Here is a 23,690-nt window from a genome sequence, read left to right as displayed (position 1 = left end):
ACCTAATGTCAGGATGAATCAGGTTGGTAAGACCTGAGAATCATGAAAATATCAATTCAAAGCTGAGTTTATAATCTAAATGCATTTACTTATAGGGTGAGCTGTTTGAAGTTGCAATCGTTTGAAGTATATTGAGAGAATTCAGTTCAATGGTTGCTATGCAGGCATGGTGGAGAACAAAATGCCACAGCCTTGATGCTGAAAACACCCTTTCTTCCTTGATTTCTTTCTACTTGAATGTTGCAAATGGCGTAAAGATATCCTTCACCAAATAAGCTGAATTTTAAATTAACAACTCTCTTTTATCCTCGTGAGGATTGTGGTAAATGTTCGCAATACATTTAGAAGTTCCATCTTATCTGCACTAAATTTACAGAATTTGGGTCATTTAAGCTTTGTCCCAGCACTTTAAACGTGTGATTGTCACAGGAGCGTTCCTTTATGCATTAAAATTTGCCCTATTGGCCTCAAGTAAATTAAATTAAAGTGAATAATCTTTTTACAGCAGGACTTTATTTTGGTGTCTAACTGCATAAGACATTTTTGTAGAGGAGGCCGTTTTCTATGTAGTTGGAAAACCATGTTCATATACCGGACGGCATAGTCCCAAAACAGACGAAAAAAAGGACATGGTCACTAGAAAATACTTCCATTCATATTTAACAAGCTGTATGTGATACACCAGCAACAAAGGGCAGAATTTTTAACAAGACCAAATGGCTATCTTTTCCCTCTGCAGTGCACCTTGAGTATTATTACTCTGAAGCACTAGACTAGATTGTGTACTTGATTGAGCTTCTAAATCTGGATTTGAGCTCACAGCCTCCTTGATCAACTGCCAGTGTTACCAACAAGCCGCCAAATAAAGAAGAGGTTACAATGAAAAGCAGAAGATAAAGCTGCCATGTTATGGAATATATTTACTTTAGTTGGTGCCTACATTTGAAACTAGGTTAGCCAGCTAACTTTAAGGAAGAGAAATGATGAAAGGGGACTTTATAGAATTAGACTGCTTTTGTGGTGGTTAGTACCAACACGCCGTGGTTTGGACATTCTCTTTGCGTTGTAATTTGTGAGATTCTGTGGCAATAAACAAGGATTTGTTGCAGCAATATTATGCTTTTTTCACTTGCAGTATAAAGGCAACAGAACTTTAGGGTCTGAAGCTTTAGATAATTTATTTTATGCATGTAGCATCTATCATCAGAATGTTTGCATAGAAGAAGATGGTTCCCTATTCCTTGCAGTGTTCTAGTTTCTGACCTCAAACAAAACCCCGCGCTATTGCTCAAGTAATGCTGGGTTTTTTCACAACTTGTGACATATCAATTGGGTTTGACTTTTTCCCTAAAGAATTGTGTCAAAGTGCAGTGTGGTTAAACGTACAATCATACAGAAACACAACAGTGTAGTTACTCGGCCTGCAAAACTTGTTTCAGAAGTTTGCAAATACTCCAGATTTGCAAAAGTCTCAAATTTACTGTGCAGGAGTCTCCCTTTTGAAACAAACGTTTTTATGCCAGCCCTGTAGAAGTTGGTTGGAATAATCCCATTTTCCAACTCTTAGTCCCTTTCCTTGTAGTTGAAGGTAGTTTTTAAAAATGTGAGCATTTCTCCTTTTACGTAAAGAGTCATAGTCATACAGTGCCCCCCATAATGTTTGTGATAAAGATCCATCATTTATTTATTTGCCTCTGTACTCCACAATTTGAGATTTGTAACAGAAAAATCACATTGTCAGATTTTAATAAAGGTCATTTTTATAGATTTTGGTTTCAACATGTAGAAATTACAACAGTGTTTATACATAGCCCCCCCATTTCAGGGCACCATGATGTTTGGGACAGCAATGTAAATGTAAATGAAAGTAGTCATGTTTAGTATTTTGTTGCATATCCTTTGCATGCAATGACTGCTTGAAGTCTGATTCATGGACATCACCAGTTGCTGGGTGTCTTCTCTGGTGATGCTCTGCCAGGCCTGTATTGCAGCCATCTTTAGCTTGTGCTTGTTTTGGGGGCTAGTCCCCTTCGGTTTTCTCTTCAGCATATAAAAGGCATGCTCAATTGGGTTTGGATCGGGTGATTGACTTGGCCACACAAGAATTGACCATTTTTTAGCTTTGAACAACTCCTTTGTTCCTTTAGCAGTATGTTTGGGATCATGTCTTGCTATAGAATGAACCGCTGGCTAATGAGTTTTGAGGCATTTGTTTGAACTTGAGCAGATGGGATGTGTCTATACACTTAAAAATTCATTCTGTTACTACCATCAGCAGTTGTATCATCAATGAAGATAAGTGAGCCATACATGCCAGGCCTTAACACCCCTACCACCGTGTTTCACAGATGAGGTGGTATGCTTTGGATCTTGGGCAGTTCCTTCTCTCCTCCATACTTTGCTCTGATACCAGTTAATCTTCGTCTCATCTGTCCACAAGACCTTTTGCCAGAACTGTGGTTACTCTTTTAAGTACTTCTTGGCAAACTAACCCGGTCATCCTATTTTTGCAGCTAACCTGTGGTTTGCATCTTACAGTGTAGCCTTTGTATTTTTTGTTCATTAAGTCCTTTGCGGACAATGGTCATTGGCAAATCCACACCTGACTCCTGAAGAGTGTTTCTGATCTGTCGGACAGGTGTTTGGGGGATTTTTCTTTATTAAAGAGAGAATTCTTCTATCATCAGCTGTGGAGGTCTTCCTTGGCCTGCCAGTCCCTTTGTGATTAGTAAGCTCACCAGTGCCCTCTTTCTTCTTAATGATGTTCCAATCCAAACCAATGATTTTGGTAAGCTGAAGGTTTGGCTGATGTCTATAACAGTTTTATTCTTGTTTCTCAGTCTCATAATGGCTTCATTGATTTTTCTCAGTTTCATAATGATTTAATTGCTATAACTGACATTGTTTCTTAGTCTCATATGATTCTTTGATTGGCACAACTTTGGTCCTTGTGTTGATAAACAGCAATTAACAATAATAATAATAATAATAACTTTATTTGTAGAGCACTTTAAAAACAACCACTGTCGCAACAAAGTGCTGTACATGACTAATCATGAACAAAAAATTATTACAAGACAATAAAAATTAAAGTTTCCAAAGGTGGTGGAAAGACTGGAGGAAAGACGAGGTGCTGAGAGCTCTCTTATACCTGCATTAAAGAGGCAATTAAACACACCTGAGCAATTACAAACACTTGTGAGGCCACGTGTCCCAAACATTATGGTGCACTGAAATGAGGGGACTATGTATAAACACTGCTGTAATTTCCACATGGTGAAACCAAAATGCTTAAAAATGGCCTTTAATAAAATCTGACAATGTGCACTTTAACCACATGTAATTTTTTTCTATTACAAATCTCAAATTGTGAAGTACAGAGGCAAATAAATAAATGGCGGGTCTTTGTCCCAAACATTATGGAGGGCACTGTATATGGCAGCATTTTGTGTAAAAGGTTGATACCACTTAAGTTCAGATTTACTTCAAAGTATTTATGGTAGGGTGATTTTAGCACAAGTTTATTTTAATTTGGCTATGGTCCTTTCCATTTTTGTTTGCATCACAACCAATTACAAATCTACGAATGTAAATCAATAATAATCAAGAGACATTGAGGTTCTTAGTGTGATTCTCAGATAGCCAAGGAGGTGAAGAAGGCTTTTGGACATTAGCCTTCATTCAAGGCATTGAGTATAGAAGCTGGGATATCACTGTTGTACAAGACATTGGTTAGGCCACACTTAGAGTATTGTGGTCAGTGTTGGTCACTCTGTTATTGGAACGATGTCATTAAGCTCTGACGATTGCAGGAAAGATTTAAGAGGATTTTGTTAGGACTCAAGGAACTGAGTTATCGGGAGAGGCAGGGCATTCTCGAACTTTGTTCCCTGGAGTGTAGGACTGAGGGATGATCTTACAGAGGTGCACAAAATCATGATGAGCTTAAATATGTCATCATCCCAGTATTGTGGAATCAAGAACTAGAGGGCATAGGTTTAAAGTGATAGGGTAAAAGATTAATAGATATCTGAATGGCCACCTTTTCACTCTGAAGGCTGTATGTATCGAATGATCTACCCGATGAAGCGGTTTAGGCAGGTGCAATAGAAACATTTAAAAGATATTTGGACCACTACAAGGATGGGAGAGGTCTCCAGTTGGGCCAAAGGGCCTGTTTGTGTGGTGTGCGACTGACACTAACTATCAATATTGGGGTAAGATGCCTTGCATTGTGGAGAAGTTTTTACCTTTGTAATTGCTGTTCCTGATGTATTTGATCTGAGTGTTCATTTTGGTTTTATATACACATATAAACCTTTCTTTCCCTACAGAAACTGGTTTTAACCAACAATCAGCTGACTACCCTCCCCAGGGGAATTGGTCACCTAACCAGTCTGACTCACCTGGGCCTAGGGGAGAACTTGCTTACTCATTTACCTGAAGAGATCGGTAAGTTTTTCAACCTATGGTGCACATCTCCATAATCTTGAAGATGGACACAGAATGCTGGAGCAACTCAGCAGGACAGGCAGCATCGCTGGAGAGAAGGAATGGGTTTTGTCTGAATCTGAAGGGTCTGAAATCTGAAGAAGGGTCTCGACCCGAAACATCACTCATTCCTTCTCTCCGGAGATGTTGCTTGAACCCTGGGTTAGCAAGTAGAAATATAACCATAATGCATTTCATTTTGGTCTGTTTTAAATGTTGACTTTAAGCTTCCAAAATGTGCTACCAGAGAGCTAATTTCCCACTACTGATCATCTCAGTCAGCAGTGTGCAATGTTGGTATGATGCATCATACCATAGGCTTTATTCTGCCCCAATAATGTCTCGCCTTCCAGATTTGTTGCCCTAAAGTGATTTTATTTTTTCATTTCTTTATAATTCACCTTGGGTAGTTGGGGAATGTAATTAATGGCACTTTCCCAGAGGAAGCCACATATCGCAGCATCACTGCAGCCAACAGAGAGCTTTGGACTCTGGGATTATCAGAATCCAAGCTACAGAGATTACACCTCCCAAATTTCTCGTACGAGTTTATGGCAGGTCAGAGCTTGCCATGTTAGTTTAGTTTAGAGATACAGTGCGGAAATGGGCCCTTCGGCCCATGGAGTCCACGCCGGCCAGCGATCCCCGTACACTAACACTATCCTACACACTAGGGACAATTTACAATGTTTACCAAAGCCAAATTAACCTACAAACCTATGTGTCTTTGGAGTGTGAGAGGAAACCAGAGCACTGGGGGAAAACACGTAGTCACGGGGAGAAAATACAAACTCTGTACGGACGGGACCTATAGTCTGGATTGAACCTAGGTCTCTGGCGCTGTAAGGCAGCAACTCTACTGCTGCGTTATACCAATATATAGACAATCTACCCCATCTAACCATGCTTGGCAGTTGGAGGGAAATAGACAATGTTTTGGGTCAGGATCCTTGCTCAAGAAGAGTTGAGGGGAAAGGGTGGGGTAAGAGCTGGCAAGAAGGTTCATCCATGTAAGGAAGTAGTTTGCAAAGGTTGGTGGTGATGTGGAGAAGATAAAAAGCAGATGGTGAAATCTAATTTGTTAGTTTATTATTGTCGTGTGTACTGAGGTACAGTGAAAAGCTTTTTGTTGCGTGCTATCCAATCAGCAAAAAATGATTACAATCAAGCCGTCTACAGTGTACTTAGCCTTCACCTGGGCGTGTACCTTATGGCTCATCTATGGTTTCCGGTTGGGGAACACTTGGATTATTGTCTTCGTCACATTACCCATTTGCAGATAAAGTCAGTCAAGGCAGTGAAATACTCATTCAGGTTGGCCGGGTCCACTGACACAAAACAGTCGTGTGGAATGTCATCCGTCTCCTCAGACCAGTACTGAACAACTCTCTGTATCAGATCTTCCTGTTCAGTTTTTTGTTTGTAGGCAGCCAGTAGAAGCACAGCTAGATGGCCAGATTTCTCGAAATGTGGCTGGGGTATGGAACGGTAGAGGTCTTTACGGATGTGCAGCGGTGGTTGAGGGTGTTCTGGCCCCTGGCGGGACAAGAAACATGCTGATGGTATTTTGGTAGTACCCTCATGATGTTGGCTTAATTGAAGTCCCCAGCTATGATGAACAGGGGGGCTTTGGGGTGTTTTGTCTCCAGGCTATTAGGGGGGGGGGGAGTACAGTTCATTCGGAGCAAGCTTGACATCTGCATGGGGAGAGATGGAGACTCCCGTCAGATAGCTGAGATGAATTCCCTCGGCAGGTAGTAGGGATGGCATAAGAAAAGTAGATGAGTAAATGTGAAACCAGAACACATGCCAGAAGAATCAGACTAGGAGAAGATGGTAGTTAGATAGGAATGGCGGGTGTGGAAATTGGAAATTTGGAGCTGCCTCTTGCTCATCACCCAACTCTGTCCCCTCCTGGACCCTTGGTCTGACCAGAAACATACTCTGGCCCTTTCCCATTTTCCTCCATAGATGCTGCCTGGCCTGTTGAGTTCCTCCCCTGATTTGATTTTTGCTCTTTCACCATCTCCGATCTCTTGTGCCTCCACACTTCTGACTGTGCAAGCTGCAGGCTGCAGATGTTATCAGCATTTATTTGTTTAGTTTAAAATCCCGAGACACGTATGTGAAAGTTTTGGTTTCGTTAACCCAATTACTTTTTTGTTGCCTTGGCCAATGATTTAAAAAAAAAAATGCACAGGACAACAGCAAACCTGCATTAAGTACTGATTTTGTTTAAATTTAAAAAATATATATTTTAAATAGAAAGAGGACAGTGCAGAACAGGAACAGGTCTAAGGCCCACCACATGTACAGCGACAATTATGCCAATGTAAACTAATTCTAGCTGCCAGCACTTGATCTATATCTCTCTGTGGCTTGACTGTTAATGTTGCAGCTATATCTCCCTGGCAGTGCATTCGAGGCACCCATCAGTCTGTTTAAAAAAGAAATCACCTCCCATATCTGTTCAACTTTACTCCTCTCACTTTAAACCTGTGCTCTCTAGTATTTGACATTTTCACTTTGGGTAGATAAACAGTCTTTTTTCCCTCAATCTATACCCCTCATAATTTTGTATACTTTATATACTTCCAACGGGTCACCTCGCAGCCTCTGATGCTCCAGAGAAAACAATCTAAGTTTGTTCGACTCCTCGTGCAAGAATTTAACTGTACACTGTACAGTGTATACAATAAAGAACCATTGAACACCCCATTCCGTACAACATCCGAGTAAACCCCTTCTGCACGCTCTCCAAAACCTCCACGTCGTTTCTGGTGTGGCGACCAGAACTGTACACGATATTCCAAGTGTATATATATGTATATCGCATACTCACATATGCACACGGGTATATAAAAAAACAAAGCATAAGTACATATAAAAAACAAAGACAATAATAGTGCAATAATAACAATAATAGTCTATGTAGTTCAGAGCTTATTTGAGGTTTTAGTGTTTAATAGATTGATCGCTGTAGGGAAGAAGCTGTTCCTGAACCTGGACATTAGTTTACAGGCTCCTGTACCGTCTTCCTGATGGCAAGGGGTGAAATGAGTGTGTGGCCAGGGTGGTGTGGGTTTCGGATGCTAGCTGCCTTTTAGAGGCAGCGACTCCGGTAAATCCTTTCGATGGTGGTAGGCCAGAACCCGTGATGGACTGGGCAGTGCTCACAACACTTTGCAGTCTTCTTTGCTCCTGGGCGTTCAAGTTGCCAAACCAGGCCGATGCAACCAGTCAATATGCTCTCTACACTTTTCGTAGTTCAAGAGAATCCTCTCTGTAATGATCACCGGCCAATAATAGATAAGCCATTTTGGATAAAACTTGCCAAATATGAACTATGACTATGTGATAAGTGGAAAAGATACTAATATTTTTTTAGGTTATGTATTTTACATTTCTCTGCATTTATAGAAATTTGTTTCTGATACTCTATTCACTTTAACATGGTAACATAAAGCCTTTATTTTAGTTATTCCTACGAATTCGTTCATGCATACTGTGAAGGTGTATCTTAACATTGTTTAAATTTGCTGGTAATAATAACATTGTGACTGAAACAAATGATAAAGAACTGAAATGTAATAACAAGGAACTGTAGATGCTGGTTTACCAAAGAAAGACAAAATGCTGGAGTAACTCAGCAAGTCAGGCAGTATCTCTGAAGAACATGGATAGGTGATGTTTCAGGTGAAGAGCTGAAGCCTGGTTAATTTTCTCTGACAGCCTGGGTCTAGAGCACATGAGGGTAATTGTTTACAAGTCTGTACAATATAACAATTGTATAAGTTGCTCATCCAATGCTAAATATTCTATTAATTGAACCTTTGGATATTTTTTTAGGTACACTGGAAAATCTGGAAGAATTGTATTTAAATGATAATCCGAACTTACACAGCCTTCCCTTTGAGCTGGCACTCTGCAGCAAGTTGTCCATCATGAGCATTGAGAACTGCCCACTCAGCCATCTCCCACCACAGATTGTAGCTGGCGGCCCGTCCTTCATCATCCAGTTCTTGAAGATGCAGGGCCCCTATCGTGCCATGGTTTGACTGAATCAAAATGTTCAATACACTGTACAAAATATAAATTGCGTTATTGTCACTATATGTAAAGCAATTTTACTAAGACTGCAGTATGTGTTTCTGGTAATAGAGGAATTGTAGCCATTTAGAATTTTTAAAAAACCTGTAAAAATTTACCGTGCTGGGCTGAGGTTTCAGGTGAGAAGTACCGGTTTTTTTTGTGGGTGGGGGTGAGAGTGGATCTTGCAAAATCATAAATAATTTTAAAAGTATGCATTGAAGATGCTATTCTGGGTATTTAATACACAGTATATTATTGAGATGCTATTCTGGGTATTTAATACACAGTGTATTATTGAGATGCTATTCTGGGTATTTAATACACAGTATATTATTTTCTTTACAATTACCATACTCAAAATGGCAGGCATAAGCCCTCAGGAATTCTCCTCTGAGTGTGTAGGTGCCAATTACATTCTTGTTTTATCTTGCATCTTTGATTTTTGTCACCAGAGGGTAAACGATGGTCATAATTGCAAAAGCCTGTAAGTGCTTCAGGCCTGTCATTCTCCAGTGTGTCCAAGTCTATTTTTGATTGAAAGCAAAGACGTGAAAATATTGGGGTTGAAGGGAAGATTTGAAAAAGTTAGAAAAGGTGTTGGTTTTTTTTTTTTAAAAGGGAAGAAAATTGCAAGGTATTCTAGAACATAAAAGTTAGAGAACACGAGATAGCATGCAAAAGCCAATGGTGGGAAGAACAATTAAACCAAAGAGAGACAAAAATGCAGAGAAGGTTTAAATATCTTTTCTCCCCACGCAGATGTTTTGTATATATGTAAGAGACTACTTAAATGATTTTTCTGGGAGTAAAATATTGTCCTTAAATTCTGTATATTCTTGATTAGTTCCTTCATAGTGTCCGGGTTTTCCAGTTGCTTTGAGCAATGGTATGAAGCTGACAGGCAATATTTGTACAATACAGATACTCTGGTCGAACACTGCATTGCTTCATAGCTTGCCCATACTGTAGTCTATGTAGAATGCACAGGATTATGGCTTTTTAAAGTCTGTTGCCCATTATTTCATTTTCTCCCAATGATGGTGCAAATAGCTTAAGAGTAAAGCATAGGGATGATCCCAGACATTGCTCATGTTTTCTTAAATCATCCATGGGAATGACTCGTAGAGTAAATTTTTTCCCATATACAATCTGAAACATATTGGACCATAGACGGGCAATATATATTTATTTTATTTCCCAAACCCTGTGACCAAACCACCTTGCATCCTATATCTTTACAGCTTTCAAGCAGATAGTGATCAGTGTAAAGTTTGTTCAGGCAATCCAAGGTTCAGTATTGTTCTGAATGTGTCCTTCATGTTGTATCTGCTCATGAACCTGTGTGCGGAGGGCTATAAGAGTACTTTTTTGCTGCTGCATGTATTTTTCCAAACTGTATGCATGGGCTGATTGAGTCCAGACAGTTTATTGTTAGTTTATCAATGTGAATGCGAGTGCAGTAAATCCACCAAAAATGTCATTGTTTGTAGGAACCATCCTATGAATGAGATGCACATAGTATTGATATAAGCCAGTCAATCTGTTCAGTATTCACTTGAAGAATGCTCCCCAGTTGGACACAGTTGATTCAGTCTTTGTTCAGTCTATTGCCAGTTGCTTTTACGGGCTGGTGCAGGTACATATCACTGCATGTAATAGACAATAGGTGCAGGAGTAGGCCATTCGGCCCTTTGAGCCAGCACCGCCATTCAATGTGATCATGGCTGATCATCCCCAAATCAGGATCAGGATCTTTTTGATTACATGAAGGCTATTACATCATCTGATTGCACTCATCTCTCATAATACTGTATTTTTAAGGTTTAAATTTAATTACTGAAGTAAAAATAGTGGAATTTTTCAGTTCCCTCTCAAAAGATGACAAAACTCAGAACCTGCACTGAAATGAAACCACTTCTATATCTCCTAGCTGTACGATAGTGCACATTAATAACAAATTGTCATTTGTCTACATTTTGCTGTTTTTGTGATTGGTCCTGGTCCTTTGTTGGAGAATACTTGCTCGGAGCCTTGCACAAAACCACCATGAGCTTATTCTGCACATCGGCGGAATTTGTGTTGTTATATCTCTTTCAACTGGTTTCCATTTCCTGCAAATTTACTAAGTAGAAATTGAAGTCTGTAAACCAAGGGATGGATGTATTATGGTTATTCGGCACATGGAATAATCTCTACGCTTAATTGTGAAGCTTGTAAACCTATCCAACAAGTAATCTGTTGAAAAACTTGTCTTTTGCAGTGATATTGCCTGATTATCTGCGATTACTTTTTTAACCTGCAACTCAAACATATCCTAAATTAGTGATGAAGAAATCCAGGTCGCAAAATGATATTGAAGCAGCATTCTTTAGATGATTGCACTTTGCTGCCAGTGTAACCTTTAATAACCAGTTATTTTGACATAATCCGTACTCTCCAGCATGTGTTGACTTGGCCGCATTGTGCAATCTGTTTTGCAGTGCAAACATTTTTTACTATCACTGATTTGTACTTTGAATGTGATCAAGGCCACTTCCTGATGTAACCAAATTTCAACTTTGATCCTATCTATTCTGCGTATCAAATCTTGGTATTCAAGGTATGTTAAAATATAAAGTTCTTGTAATTAAAACGTGAGCAAAAGTAAAAAGCAGACATCAAAGCAAAGTGCATTCAACTGTATTGAATAGCAAAACTTCAAAATTAGGTGTGAATGTGGTTATTCCAACAACTGTGGGGTGCTAACTGTATTAATATATGGCACTGCTAATTGTATTAATATATACCACAACAAAACTCGGTTCATGTGCTAAATGTCAGTTTTTATCTAAATTCTGAGGTGTTTTTGTAATGTCTCCGGTTTCATTTTTCTCCAATGCTGTGTCTGACTTTATATTTGTCTAGGTATAGAGCATAATCGGCTTTTACACATTGATTAGAAGTTACAAAAAAATAGCCTTTGTATCTATGTTTTCAAATGCATAGTGAAGTCTAAAACTCGCTGTTCTTCTGTTTTAAATAACAACATAACTCCAGGTTTTCAGCCTTAGAGTGGTGTTTTAAATTTGCAGTATTCACTTTATTGTATTCACTGGTACTGTAAATTAGATTTGTAAATTCCCTTCTAATTTGCATTTTGGCTACAGATCAATAAAAAAACTAATTTGGGGATTTCAGTGAGGAAATGCATTGAGAAGCAGTGCAATCATTAATCTTAATATAGTTACTGAACTATTGAAAGCATTACTGAAATCTAAAGTGGCAATTATTTTTGTACCTTATGCCATTACCTGAATGTTTTAAAAATGTTGCTAAATTAAGCTACAAAAGTATTCATACGGTCATTTAATTGGATTAGTTGCAAAATTCATTATTTCACTCAGATTTTAGGTTAGACTGATGAGAAACTCAAATTTAGTGAGTCATATCCAGCCATCTGAAAAGATTGGATTTTTTTTTCCTTAAGTAAGTCATCATCACATTGAATTGTTGCTTCCTTGGAAGTAACTGTTATCTACTACAGCTTTATCACTCGTGCACTACTTAAGTCCCACTGTACGAGGTAATTCTAGAGTTCACCTGCGTTTCCCCTGATTCGAACTCAGAGAATTACGGTAATAGCCGTTCGTAGGTACTCGGGGCTCTCGTGGACATTTTTCACAGTGCTGAAAAAACTTCACGAGTTACCACGTTTCCCGAGTACCTGCCGTTAGCATTACGAGCAGCTACAAGACATTCACGAGCTCCGACGTAGCCGCTGCGTACATTCTACGTACTTATCCCGAGTTTGATTTTTTTAAACTCGGGAGAACTCTTGAATTATCTCGTACAGTGGGGCAGGCCCTTTAAAGCTCTATCTGTACTTTCTAAATTACAACATTTGGACTTGTATTGTTGCAAAGTCAAAGATCAATAGATCAGATCATCCAAGATGCATTTTGAATTTAATTGCAATTTATATCAATAATTTTATACATGCATATCACTGGTGGCATCAAATAGCTTATTTTCAATTCTTCTGCGTCAGCCCTTGTAGGTTCTGGAGAAACTAAATTGGCTAATTTAACCAGTAAGTCTTTAAATAATGGTTTGTTTATTTTTTTGCCAATCTTCTATGGCAGCCATTTACCAGATAGCACAAATATTTTATTTGGCAGTGCAATCAGACCATTAGATCCACTCACCAAAATAACGAATGTACAAACCGGTTAACAAATATTTTTAAAACAATTGTCATTTATGTCTATATATATATATTAAAAAAAATTGCCTTTTGTTTTGTTTTTATAAAAGTCATTCAGTGTATCCGTGCATTCATTATAAATAGTAAATTTGTAAATGAGCTGTTGTTGAGTCTTTTGCAACTGTTGCATGACTTTTTAAAGGCTTAACTGTACAATTAACTTTGATCCATGGGTGTGGGAAGGGGGTGACTTTTGGCTGCTGTTTTTGGAAGGAGCGTTCACTTCCATTGTAACGTAAGACCGTTAATATTTCTGTTCAGGTAAGAATATTAAGACAAGTATCACAGGTGATAATTGTGTATCTGATTTGCTATTTCATTTTGCACACAGCAATTGACATTTAAATGTGTTGCCATTGTTTCAGGTGTAAACAATATTAAACTATTTACTGAAACTTCAGTTATTCTACAATGTGTTAAGTGTTCTGAAAAAATGGGAACATTCTGAATATTTGAAATGCTGCATACTGTTTCCTAATTCTATAAATTCATTCACTTTTCTCAGTTTAAAAAAAGAGGGTTAACTTTTATTTTTCCCAACTCTACCACTTTAACTAAATATTAAAACATAAGCATTCCCATTTAAAGACAGCAGCCAAGAAATTATTTTCATGCAGTAGTATTTTACGCATTCTATAAATGAATTTAATTAAAACTTAATTACTGAACATGCTCCTAAAAATCCTGATTAATTTTCCCCTCTCTATCTTTTAGAATGTGACCTACCTGAATTCCTGTTAAGGTGCAGCTACCAGAAGTAAAGCCTTTGTGCACTTTTGAATGTAGAAGGCCGATTCTATTGCACATATCATCGTGCTCATGTGGAACAGAATGTTGCTATGGTGAGGCCACATGCAAATGTGTGCCCTCTGTGCATCATTGGTTTAATGTGCTTCAATATGACTTTGTGAAGGATCATTGAAGTTAGTTTCAAAATATAGATCATGTTTAATGACTACTTGCACTTATCTGACCAGATCTCTTACAAATCTTTTAAAAGATTCACTTTCAGAATATGGCTTAACCCAACACCCTCCCCTTGCAAGTGGTTAATGTTTAGTTCAGAGATAAAGCATGGAAACAGGCCCTTAGGCCCAACAAGTCCACGCTGATCATCCATTCACTTTAGTTGGATATTATCAGTTTCTCATCCACTCCCTGCACACTAAGGCAATTTACAGAGGCCAATTAACTTACAAGTCCCAGTTTAGTTATTTCGTAACTAAAAAATATTTGTGTTTGTATCTGCTTGACTGCCATCAAAATGGATGGGATAATCGGAAATAGCTAAAAAGATGTGACATAAATTTTGGAAAACGTGACCACGTATACAATACACTAGCCTTGGGCTAAAAGCCTCAATGCGAGTCTGCGTGAGAGATGTGTATAATTTCTCTTCAACGTTTAAGAATAGAAGACCTGCTGCAAACATAATCCTCATCACAACCTAGTGTAATGATTGACTCAAGTGCATATCCAATTCATGGATAAACTACAAATGCTAATGGTAACCTCATCCTGTTGAATGTTGAAATAAAATTTGATCCTGGACTCCAGTCACCAAACCAAAGAATTCCTGGTGAATATTTTGTTGATGACATCTATGCTGTGCAGCTATAATGTTTACATAACATGCAATATATCAAAAAAGTCATGCCTTTAGATTTAATTTATAGCAAGGAAATAGCAAGTCAGTTTGTGTTTAGTGATACAGCTTGGAAACAGGTCGGTCCACCCACCAAATCTGTACCGACCACTTATTCCCAGTTTAGCATTCAACACACTAGGGCAATTTACGGAGGTCAATTAGACAATAGGTGCAGGAGTAGGTCATTCGGCCCTTCGAGCCAGCACCGCCATTCACTGTTATCATGGCTGATCATCCACAATCAGTATCCCGGCCCTGCCTTCTCCCCATATACCTTGACTCTGCTATCTTTAAGAGCTCTATCTAACTCTCTTGAAAGCATCCAGAGAATTGGCCTCCATTGCCTTCTGAGGCAGAGAATTCCACAGATTCACGACCCTTAATAATCTTATGTTTCAATAAGATCCTGGCTCATCCTTCTAAATTCCAGTGTATACAAGCCCAGTCGCTCCATTCTATCAACATATTGGGAATTAACCTCCTGAACCTACACTGCACTCCCTCAATAGCAAGAATGTCCTTCCTCAAATTTGGAGACCAAAACTGCACACAATACTCCAGGTGTGGTCTCATTAGGGCACCCAGATCTCTGGAGCTGGAAGGCAATATACTGCTGTGCCACTGTCCCATCCAAGCCACCTCAAATGCAAAAGGACATAATTTTGCAACACTCATGAAAATCGTTTCAATTTGGTAACAATGATTTGTATTGATTTATTCCTTGCATATGGAAGTACCTTTTAAATTGTTAAGTTACATACCTTGCAGAAGTAATTTAGATTTTTTTCCTTTAAAAAAAATTATTATTCCTTTGCCAGCTGCTGTTATAAATTGGGGATCTGGCCAATTTACTACATTCTTTTCATTCCTCCCTTGAAACTAATCTGATGGCCTTTACTATGTTTAGTCTCCCAGATCTTTGGACAGATCACAGCTCACGGGTTTGGGACATTTTTATTTCCAATGAAGCTATCAAGTAACTTCACTTTATTTTTTTTAATGCAGCTCCCAAGCAGTAGATGTAAGTGTTAACAAGATTTTAAAGGCACTTAGCAAAATTGTGGCATGTAGCCAATACCTCTGCACATGAAAATCATTTAATGTACAAAAATATATTTTTTCATGGTTGTAATGTGAACATTTTTAATTCAAACAAAACATTTCAATATCTCATTGGTGAACTCTCCCCAATCCAATCCCCCATGTGATTCAACCCCCCTCCCCCACCCGTGTATCAGATGGAGTGGTACCATTTATAAATTAACTTGACATTTTCACATTCTAAATATTTCTTGATTATTATCACTGATCTTGATTATAGCTCAAATGTTTGTGAGTGTAGATTAGGAAGGTTATTTTCTCATGACATTCCTTCCACTAGCAGTATATAGAGCTGCAAAATCTATTGCAGTTACTTACCCACGCTTCTCTAATAGCATTGCAAACTTGTACACTCTACCGTCAAGAGAACAAACCTTGCAGACACATGGTAAAGTCACCACTAGGTCACACACCATCCTGACTGGGATATATCTTTGGTCTTCCTTCATTGATGGATAGAAATCCTGGGATTCCTGCTTAACAGCACCGTGGGTGTACTGTTATGTAGCATTTCAAGGTGTTGACTCACTACCACCACCTGGAGAGCAATTGGGGATGGGCAATAAATGTTGCACAAAATGTCACACAAAAACCGCAAACCACATGCACAATTGTACACAGCACACAATAGTGATTGACAGATATGCACGCACACCCACATATATGTACACACACACACATTAATTCTGATGATATTAAACATTAAAGGCTGCTTTACATTTTCAATATTGTAACTACAACTATTTGTATTTTAATTAAGCCTGCCCTGACTAATGAAATGTTTATTTTGATCATGAATTTTAGGTCTTCAAGCATTTGTGCAAGAAATGCTTTGAATTTGTAAATCACAGAAACTCTCACTTATAAACAATAGTTGTAAGGGCCTGAAGAACCTAAAACATGACCCATCCTTTTTCGCCAGAGATGCTGCCTGACCCGCCGAGATAGACTTTGTGTCTATCTTTGTTGTAAGGGCCCATTTGGTTTAGAATATCTGTTTAAATCCGAGTACATGTATAACACGAGATACAATTCTCCTTCCTGGTTAATTAGGTTTATATTCTTGTAAAATATATTAAGATGGTTCCCAGTGGTTAAGAATTGCAAAATTTGCGCAGGTTTGATATTGCTTGTTGAGTGTCAGCGTTAAGAGCTTATGGCAAGATGCTGACAGATGGAAGTGGGCTGACTTGATTTATTTTGCAAGATGAGTTAAAACACTTTGTCAGTGCAACATGGAAAGCGCTCTTTTTATTAATCCAGAGTGTTTGAGGTGTTACCTCCAAGGATGTCATGATTTCACCAAGAATTTAAAAAACGTAATCTCGGCGCTCCTTTGTAAACCTGGATAAAAATCTGGCACTTCAGAATATCTTTTTGATCCTTCATAAAATTACTGAGACTGTGACTGATTGGAGTGATGAAATCTCCACCAGTGAAGTAGACTGGCAACCAACCTGTGTTGCGGATGTTTGTGTAGCAAAGAACTGCAGATGCTGGTTTACACTGAAGATAGACACAAAATGCTGGAGTTACTCAGCGGGACAGGCAGCATCTCTGGAGAGAAGGAATGCACTATGTTTTGGGTCGAGACACTTGATGTTTCTCTGGCATACTAACGCCATGCTTTTATAAGAACTGGCTTGAATTTCTGTTGAAGTATGTAATCGCATTGCCAGATCATATTCCTTAAATCCAATATAATTGTAGAACCTAGGAGTTGATCATGCCTAGAGTTATTATTTTAGCAAGTGTGAAATTGATTGAATTAACTGAAAAACCATCAAGCTCTAATAATATGAAAATCACTTTTTTTGTTCTGAGGCAAATATTTCATTTAACCTAGAAAAATGTAAAAACTGAGTCAGCCCCATTACCTTACCTGACACGGGCAGCACACTGGCACTGCGGTAGAGGTGTTGCCTTACAATGCCAGAGACCCAGGTTTGATCCTGACCACGGGTGCTGTCTGTACGGAGTTTGTACGCTCTCTCTGTGACCGCATAGGATGCTCAAGTTTCCTCCCATATTGCAAAAGTGTACAGGTTCGTAGATTAATTTGGTTTTGGATTAAAAAATTTAAATTGTCCCTAGTGTGTAGGATAGTGTTAGTGTGTACGGGATCGCTGGTCGGTGTAGACTATGCCATTGGATCCGTTTCTGTGCTGTATCTCTAAAAACTAAACTAACATGATTTAGCTTTATCTGATAGTTGATTCATAAACTCGCACAAATGGGTAGAAATTAGATTAGTATGGGTAGAGTGAGATTAGTATCTCACAAACTAAAGATGCAACAGTTCATCATTGATTTAGCAAAATTGAAACAAGAAACATATCCCACTAAAATGCTAAAAATACTAAAAGGTATGCATCTTTGCATTCAAACTGCCTCTCGCTAATTACGACTTTCATCTATCCTGGTTGATATTTAACAATAACTAAATGGGTATGCTAATTGTTTTCAACTTCTAGCGGCAAAGTTTAAAGGAGATGTGTTTTTTTACAGAGGGTGGTGAGTGCCTAGGATGCACTGTCAGGGGTGGTGGTTGAAGCAGATGCGTTCGTGGCATTTAAAAGACTGATAAGCATATGAATCTGGAGGGATATGGGTTATGTGCAGGAGGTAAATGATGGTCTTGGTGCCATGTTTGACACAAACATTGTGGGATAAAGTTATTGTCCTGTACTGTTCTATGTACAACTTTATGAGATAAATATCAGTACACCATGTTCAAACAATGCTTTAAAATAAAATAATGAGCAAGTCTTACTAGTCATATAACTCTCCCAATGGAAAACTAGTTGATTGGAGAGCTTCAGTGGAGATGTGCATTGTTAATGAGTCATCTGTGAGTCTGGTGTATGCTGAATTACTCCATCCAGGTGCACAGCCTTCACAAACTAATCTCCCTCCATCGACTCCATCCACACCTCTGCAAGGCCACCAGCATAATCCGGGACTAGTCTCACACCGATCACTGCCACTTTAACCCTCTCCCATCAGGCATCAGGTACAAAGGTTTAAAACACGTGCCTCCAGATTCGGGAACAGTTTCTTCCCAGTTGTATTCAGGCAACTGAACGGTCTGCTCATATGCTGGAGTGCAGTACCGTATTGGAGACCTTTGAGCTTTTTTTAGTCGGACATTATCGGACTTCAATGTTACATCTTTGCACTAAATGTTTTACTCTTTACCTTTGTTTGATTATATTTACGTATAATCTTTTTTTGATTGGACAGCATGCAAACAAAACCTTTACACTATCTCGGTACATGTTACAACAAACTAAACTATTCCTCCGTTGTTGAATGAGATGGTGAAATTAAATTCCAAGACCTTAAGCACATCAAACTCACAAGCAGTATGCCACTTTCCAGAGATGGCTGTTGCATATCTTGGTCTTTGTGTCGTCAGTCTCGGGTGAAGGATAATATCGGGGTAAACTAGGTGTAATTGATGGTTAATTATTTTCCAGTGTTGGCGTGTGCTTGGATGAATTTGCAGTTACAATATGGATGCAATATGAAACCTTTTTTGATGTTGTATTGAAGGTTTGGATAGTTAATGGGTGCTGTAAAGCCTCAGCTAGAATGTGTCTTGCCAGTATTACAGAGGTACCATGTCTTGAAGCAGCTGGTCTATTCCCTGGCATTTATCACTCTCCTCCATTTCGGAATAGATCGGCCTCTTTCTGTGCCAACAAAATTCAAATTTCAGGAAGTTTGCTAATGATTCAAATTTAGATGGCAGTGTGGACTGTGAGACTATGGAGGTTTCAGGAGGACATAGATATGTTAAGAGAATGGGCAAGTACGTGGAATATAATGGAGAATAATTAGACATTATTTTGATTAAAAATATGGTAAATGTTTTTTTTAAATAATGGTGAGTGATTGAAAGCTTTTGGAATTCAGAGGCATTTTGATCTCCTTGTTCATGCATCGTGGAAAGTTAATGTGAAGGTATAGCAAGTAATGTGAAAAGCTAACAATATTATTGGCCTTTATTGCATGAGGATTTGAGTACAAAGGGAAAATATTTGATATTGTGTTCACTTGTATTTCAAAGACATAAAAACCTCCTAATCTGCACGTTTGATGAATCTGTTTATAGTTCTGCCTGCCACATCCTTATGCTTTGTAACTCTGACCTACTTCACACTTTGATCATGAGCAGTCGAGCAGAATGATTGAGTCAGTTGTATCACAGAGGTATTTACATTTCAGCTGAGATTTTTAAAGCAAATAGCATTTCCAGAAGCAAAGTGATTCAAGTGCATCAAATGGGAACACAAAATCCTGCGGGAAACCAAACTGTAATCAAACGGGTAAGAGGAAAATGAAATTTATCAAGAATTGTTTGGGGAATGGAACAAAATTTATCAAAACTCTTATCTCATTGAAATACTTAATATTTCCTTGTGATGTATGAGGCCATTCAGTTCATCAAGTCCATGCTGGCTTTCACTTATTTACCTGTGGGCCATTCGCATCAACACTCTCCTGCCTCCTATGTACATTTGGGGGAATGTACATCCACAAATCAGCACATCAGATCTAAAGGGAGAGGAAACTGCGCATGGGGGGTTGAGGTTGTGGGGCATTATGCAGTCATTGGGAGACCATGTAAACTCCACACAGACTAACCTGAATTTTGTAAAAGCAAAGTGATAGGCTTCACAAACTTTATTCACAATCTTGGTATAAGAAATAAACATATGTCTTAAAATAATAAACTTGCCTTTTGTAAAATAAAATAATTCTTTTAGAACATAGACGCACTTCAAAACAAGGCATGGAAGCTGGATCGATGAGAAACTAATCGGATTTAGCAATTGCTCCATTTCTTGGAAATAGATTGTTTTTCTTGTCTGTTTAACTATCTTTGTCATCACGCAAAGCTGGAACGTATCCCCAGGATTGTTCCTAACGTGCTTAAATCATTAGTGTTAGTGTTTACAACATTGCATGTTACATCATGAAAAATATACATGCACCATTTAAAGAGATTCTAGTCATGGCAAATACTAAATATAGGCCCCCAAGATGCAGGGTAAGAAAATAATGGCTTTCCCTACATTGGTGGATGGGTTTTTTTTATACCACGGATGAGGACCCTTACCCAGGAACACAACTGGCACAGTTATAATTGTTGAGTAAGGTGATGGGAGAAATTGTGGAAGGTGTGATGCAATTCATCTTGATCTGTCCAATGATCTGAGAAATGGGGCAACAAGTTGTAGCCCATGTAAATCACAAGGTCAAAGCTGCTTGCTTACTCTCTGTTCATCTGTTGTTTAGTTTAAAGATGCAGCATGGAATTGGGCCCTTTGGCCTATCGAGTCCACACTGACCATGGTTCACTCGTTCACAGAAGTACTGTCATCTCATATCCCGTACAAACTATGGGCAGTTTCTGTTTAATTAGTCTCTGTTTTTTTAAACGGAAACTAATTAACCTACAAATCTGCACATCTTTGGGATGGATGCTGACCTGCAACTTCACCTGCACCTCTCTGAAATCTCCATAGATGCTGCCTGACTTGCTGAGATACTCCAGCACTTTGTTTTGCTCAAGATTCCAGCAACTGCAGTTCCTTGTGTCTCTGCCTCTTTAATCTTTTCACAAGTGTTGATGACGTCTGACCAAATCCTATGTTTTATGACAACGTCCATGGATTTGCAGTCCTTTGCTTGGTCTTTATAATGCACTAATTAATTGCTGTGTTGTATGATTTTACCCTTTAGATATAAGAGCATGGAAGCAGGCCGTTCGGTCCACACTGACCATCGATCACCCACTCACACTAGTTCTGTTACCCCATTTTGTCATTTCACTCCCTGCACACCAGGGGCAATTTACAGAGGCCAAGTAACTTACAAACCCAAATGTCTTTGGCATGTGGGAAGAAACCGGAGCATGCGGATGGAACCCACGCGGTTTCAGGAAAAATGTGCAAACACTGCACAGACAGCAGCCAAGATCAGGATCAGGCCTGGGTCTCTGGTGCTGAGGCTATACCAGCTGTGCCACCATGTTGCCCATGTCTACCTAGTTCTCATTCAGGCTGTACGACCAGTATTAAAGCAACAGCAAGCAATCGTATACACTAGGGCTGTAACGCTTAGTTAATAGTTATCAGTGGGAGAAACATTGAATGAGATCAAGAATGGAATTATGAGAGGGTTGATGGGGGGGGAAAAAAGGATTAATTCAGCATTCTGTAAAGTTTAGTTTCAATAGCCAAATTTAAGTCCAGTAGAATTCTGTTATTCTGGCATTCAGTGTGTTGGTGCTGACTGGCAGATCTTGACTATTAGATGATATACAAGGTTGGCTGCGGGACGTGTCCCCCGGGGCATGAAGGCTGAAGGACCGGAGAAGAGAGGGACGGTTCACTGGTGAACCATGAGAGGGCTGAGGACGGGCCATGGAGAGGCGATCGGGCCGCCAAGAACAGAGGAACCCGGCAGATTCGCCTAGAACAAAGACAGACCACCCGGACTCATGAGTACTTTCATAACTTTGTCGGTGCCAGATACTTGCCGTGTACTTTGTGTATTGTATGCAAAAACAAAGAATTTCACTGTTCCTAGGTACATGTGACAATAAAGTATCACTGAATCATTGAAATAAATATTTCTATTAATTCAATATATAATTTATGTTTGCTTAGATTTTAGATACAGCTACAGATGGTGGACTTTTTTTCTGTCAAGGTAAAACTTAACAGAATTCGTAATAAATTACAAATGTAAATTGTAAAACATTACATAGCAAAGTAGAATAAATTAGTAATATTCACAGGTTAACTCAAATCTTCACCCGTAAGAGCAACAATCAAACTTAACTCAGCAGTTCAGGCAGCATCTATGGAGAAGATACAGTAAATATGTGATGTTTCGGGTCGAGAAGGGTTCTGACCAGAAATGTCACCTATTCCTTTTCTACAGAGTTGCTGTCTGACCCGCTGAGTTACTCCAACATTTTGTGTCTATCTTCGGTGTAAACCAGCATCTGCAGTTCCTTCCTATACAAATCAAATTTAATTAATGTTTTTATTAATCTAAAGGTGTTTTATTAATCTCCCCACAGAGCAATTAACTGCAAATTTCCCAACATTTCAGAGGAAGCTATGGTATGTTCTCTGGATTAAGTTATTTTTAATGTATGAGCCAGCTGAGATGAGTGGCATGTTTATTATCTACCAAGGGTATTGACTGTTTTGGCGATAATGTTCAACAGAAGTGATGCAGTTCCTAATGGTACCAAAAAGGGTTTACATGTGATCCAACCTAATTTTTCTTGCAGGTTCCACAAGGGAAGTTCCTGTGGTGAGAAGCTTGTAGTTAGAATCGAGTAAGTCATTAGAGCCTGAGAGATATGATGAACGTGACTTGCATCATTCTTTCTGTTCAAGCATATGTCCTGCTCCTGCAGTCCTGTAATACAGATGCAAAGCAAAACTCCTTTGATTTTGTTCAAAATATATTATTGTACCGCGAAAACATGAATATTTAAAAAATCATTAAATGCAAATTGAATGGAAAAATATAATAAGCCAGGCAGTGTTTTACAGCAAGTAAGAAGACTACTTAGGGTAGCACAGTGGTGCAGCAGTCAGGGCCTGTCCCACTTGCGTGTCCTTGGCACGCAAATTACGCGACCTTGTGGTCGCGTTGAGCCGCGACGGTCCCACGAAGGTCGCGCGCGATTTTTATGCGTACGCACAGCCGTCTGGAGCTCGTGACGTCATTTGAAGATGGACACAAAACTGGAGTAACTCAGCGGGACCGGCAGCATCTCTGGAGAGAAGCAATGGGTGACGTTTCATGTCGAGACTCTTCTTCAGTTTGAAAAGAAGGGTCTTTACCCGAAACGTCACCCATTGCTTCTCTCCAGAGATGCTGCCGGTCCTGTTGAGTTACTCCAACATTTTGTGCCCATCTTCAATTTTCTTGGCACTGCTCTGGGAGTAGAAGTGGGGGCGGATAGGTACCGCAACGGCCGTGAGCCCCAGGCTGAGTTTGGTGATTGGTTGCCTGCTTCTGCTGCTGTTGAAGGTGAGACGTTGCGTCGCGCCAGGGTCTTGGGCCTGTCCCACTTTGGCC

At 39.1% G+C, this 23,690-nt stretch overlaps 1 protein-coding gene across 1 annotated transcript in view; it reads left to right on the top strand.

Moving 5' to 3' along the window:
- Nucleotides 1–13,226, top strand: part of shoc2 (SHOC2 leucine rich repeat scaffold protein) — a 76,398-nt gene extending 63,172 nt beyond the window's left edge. The window contains exons 8-9 of the mRNA XM_033033983.1: nucleotides 4,335–4,452; nucleotides 8,341–13,226. Coding sequence (XP_032889874.1) covers nucleotides 4,335–4,452; nucleotides 8,341–8,549 — 327 coding nt within the window. The 3' untranslated portion in view covers nucleotides 8,550–13,226. The remainder of the gene's footprint in view (nucleotides 1–4,334; nucleotides 4,453–8,340) is intronic.
- The last annotated feature ends 10,464 nt before the right edge of the window (nucleotides 13,227–23,690 follow it).

This window comes from Amblyraja radiata, chromosome 15 (assembly GCF_010909765.2).
Source record: "Amblyraja radiata isolate CabotCenter1 chromosome 15, sAmbRad1.1.pri, whole genome shotgun sequence".
NCBI lineage: Eukaryota > Metazoa > Chordata > Chondrichthyes > Rajiformes > Rajidae > Amblyraja > Amblyraja radiata.
Note: the sequence above shows the minus strand (reverse complement) of the source record. Positions and strands in the feature narration are given on the sequence as shown.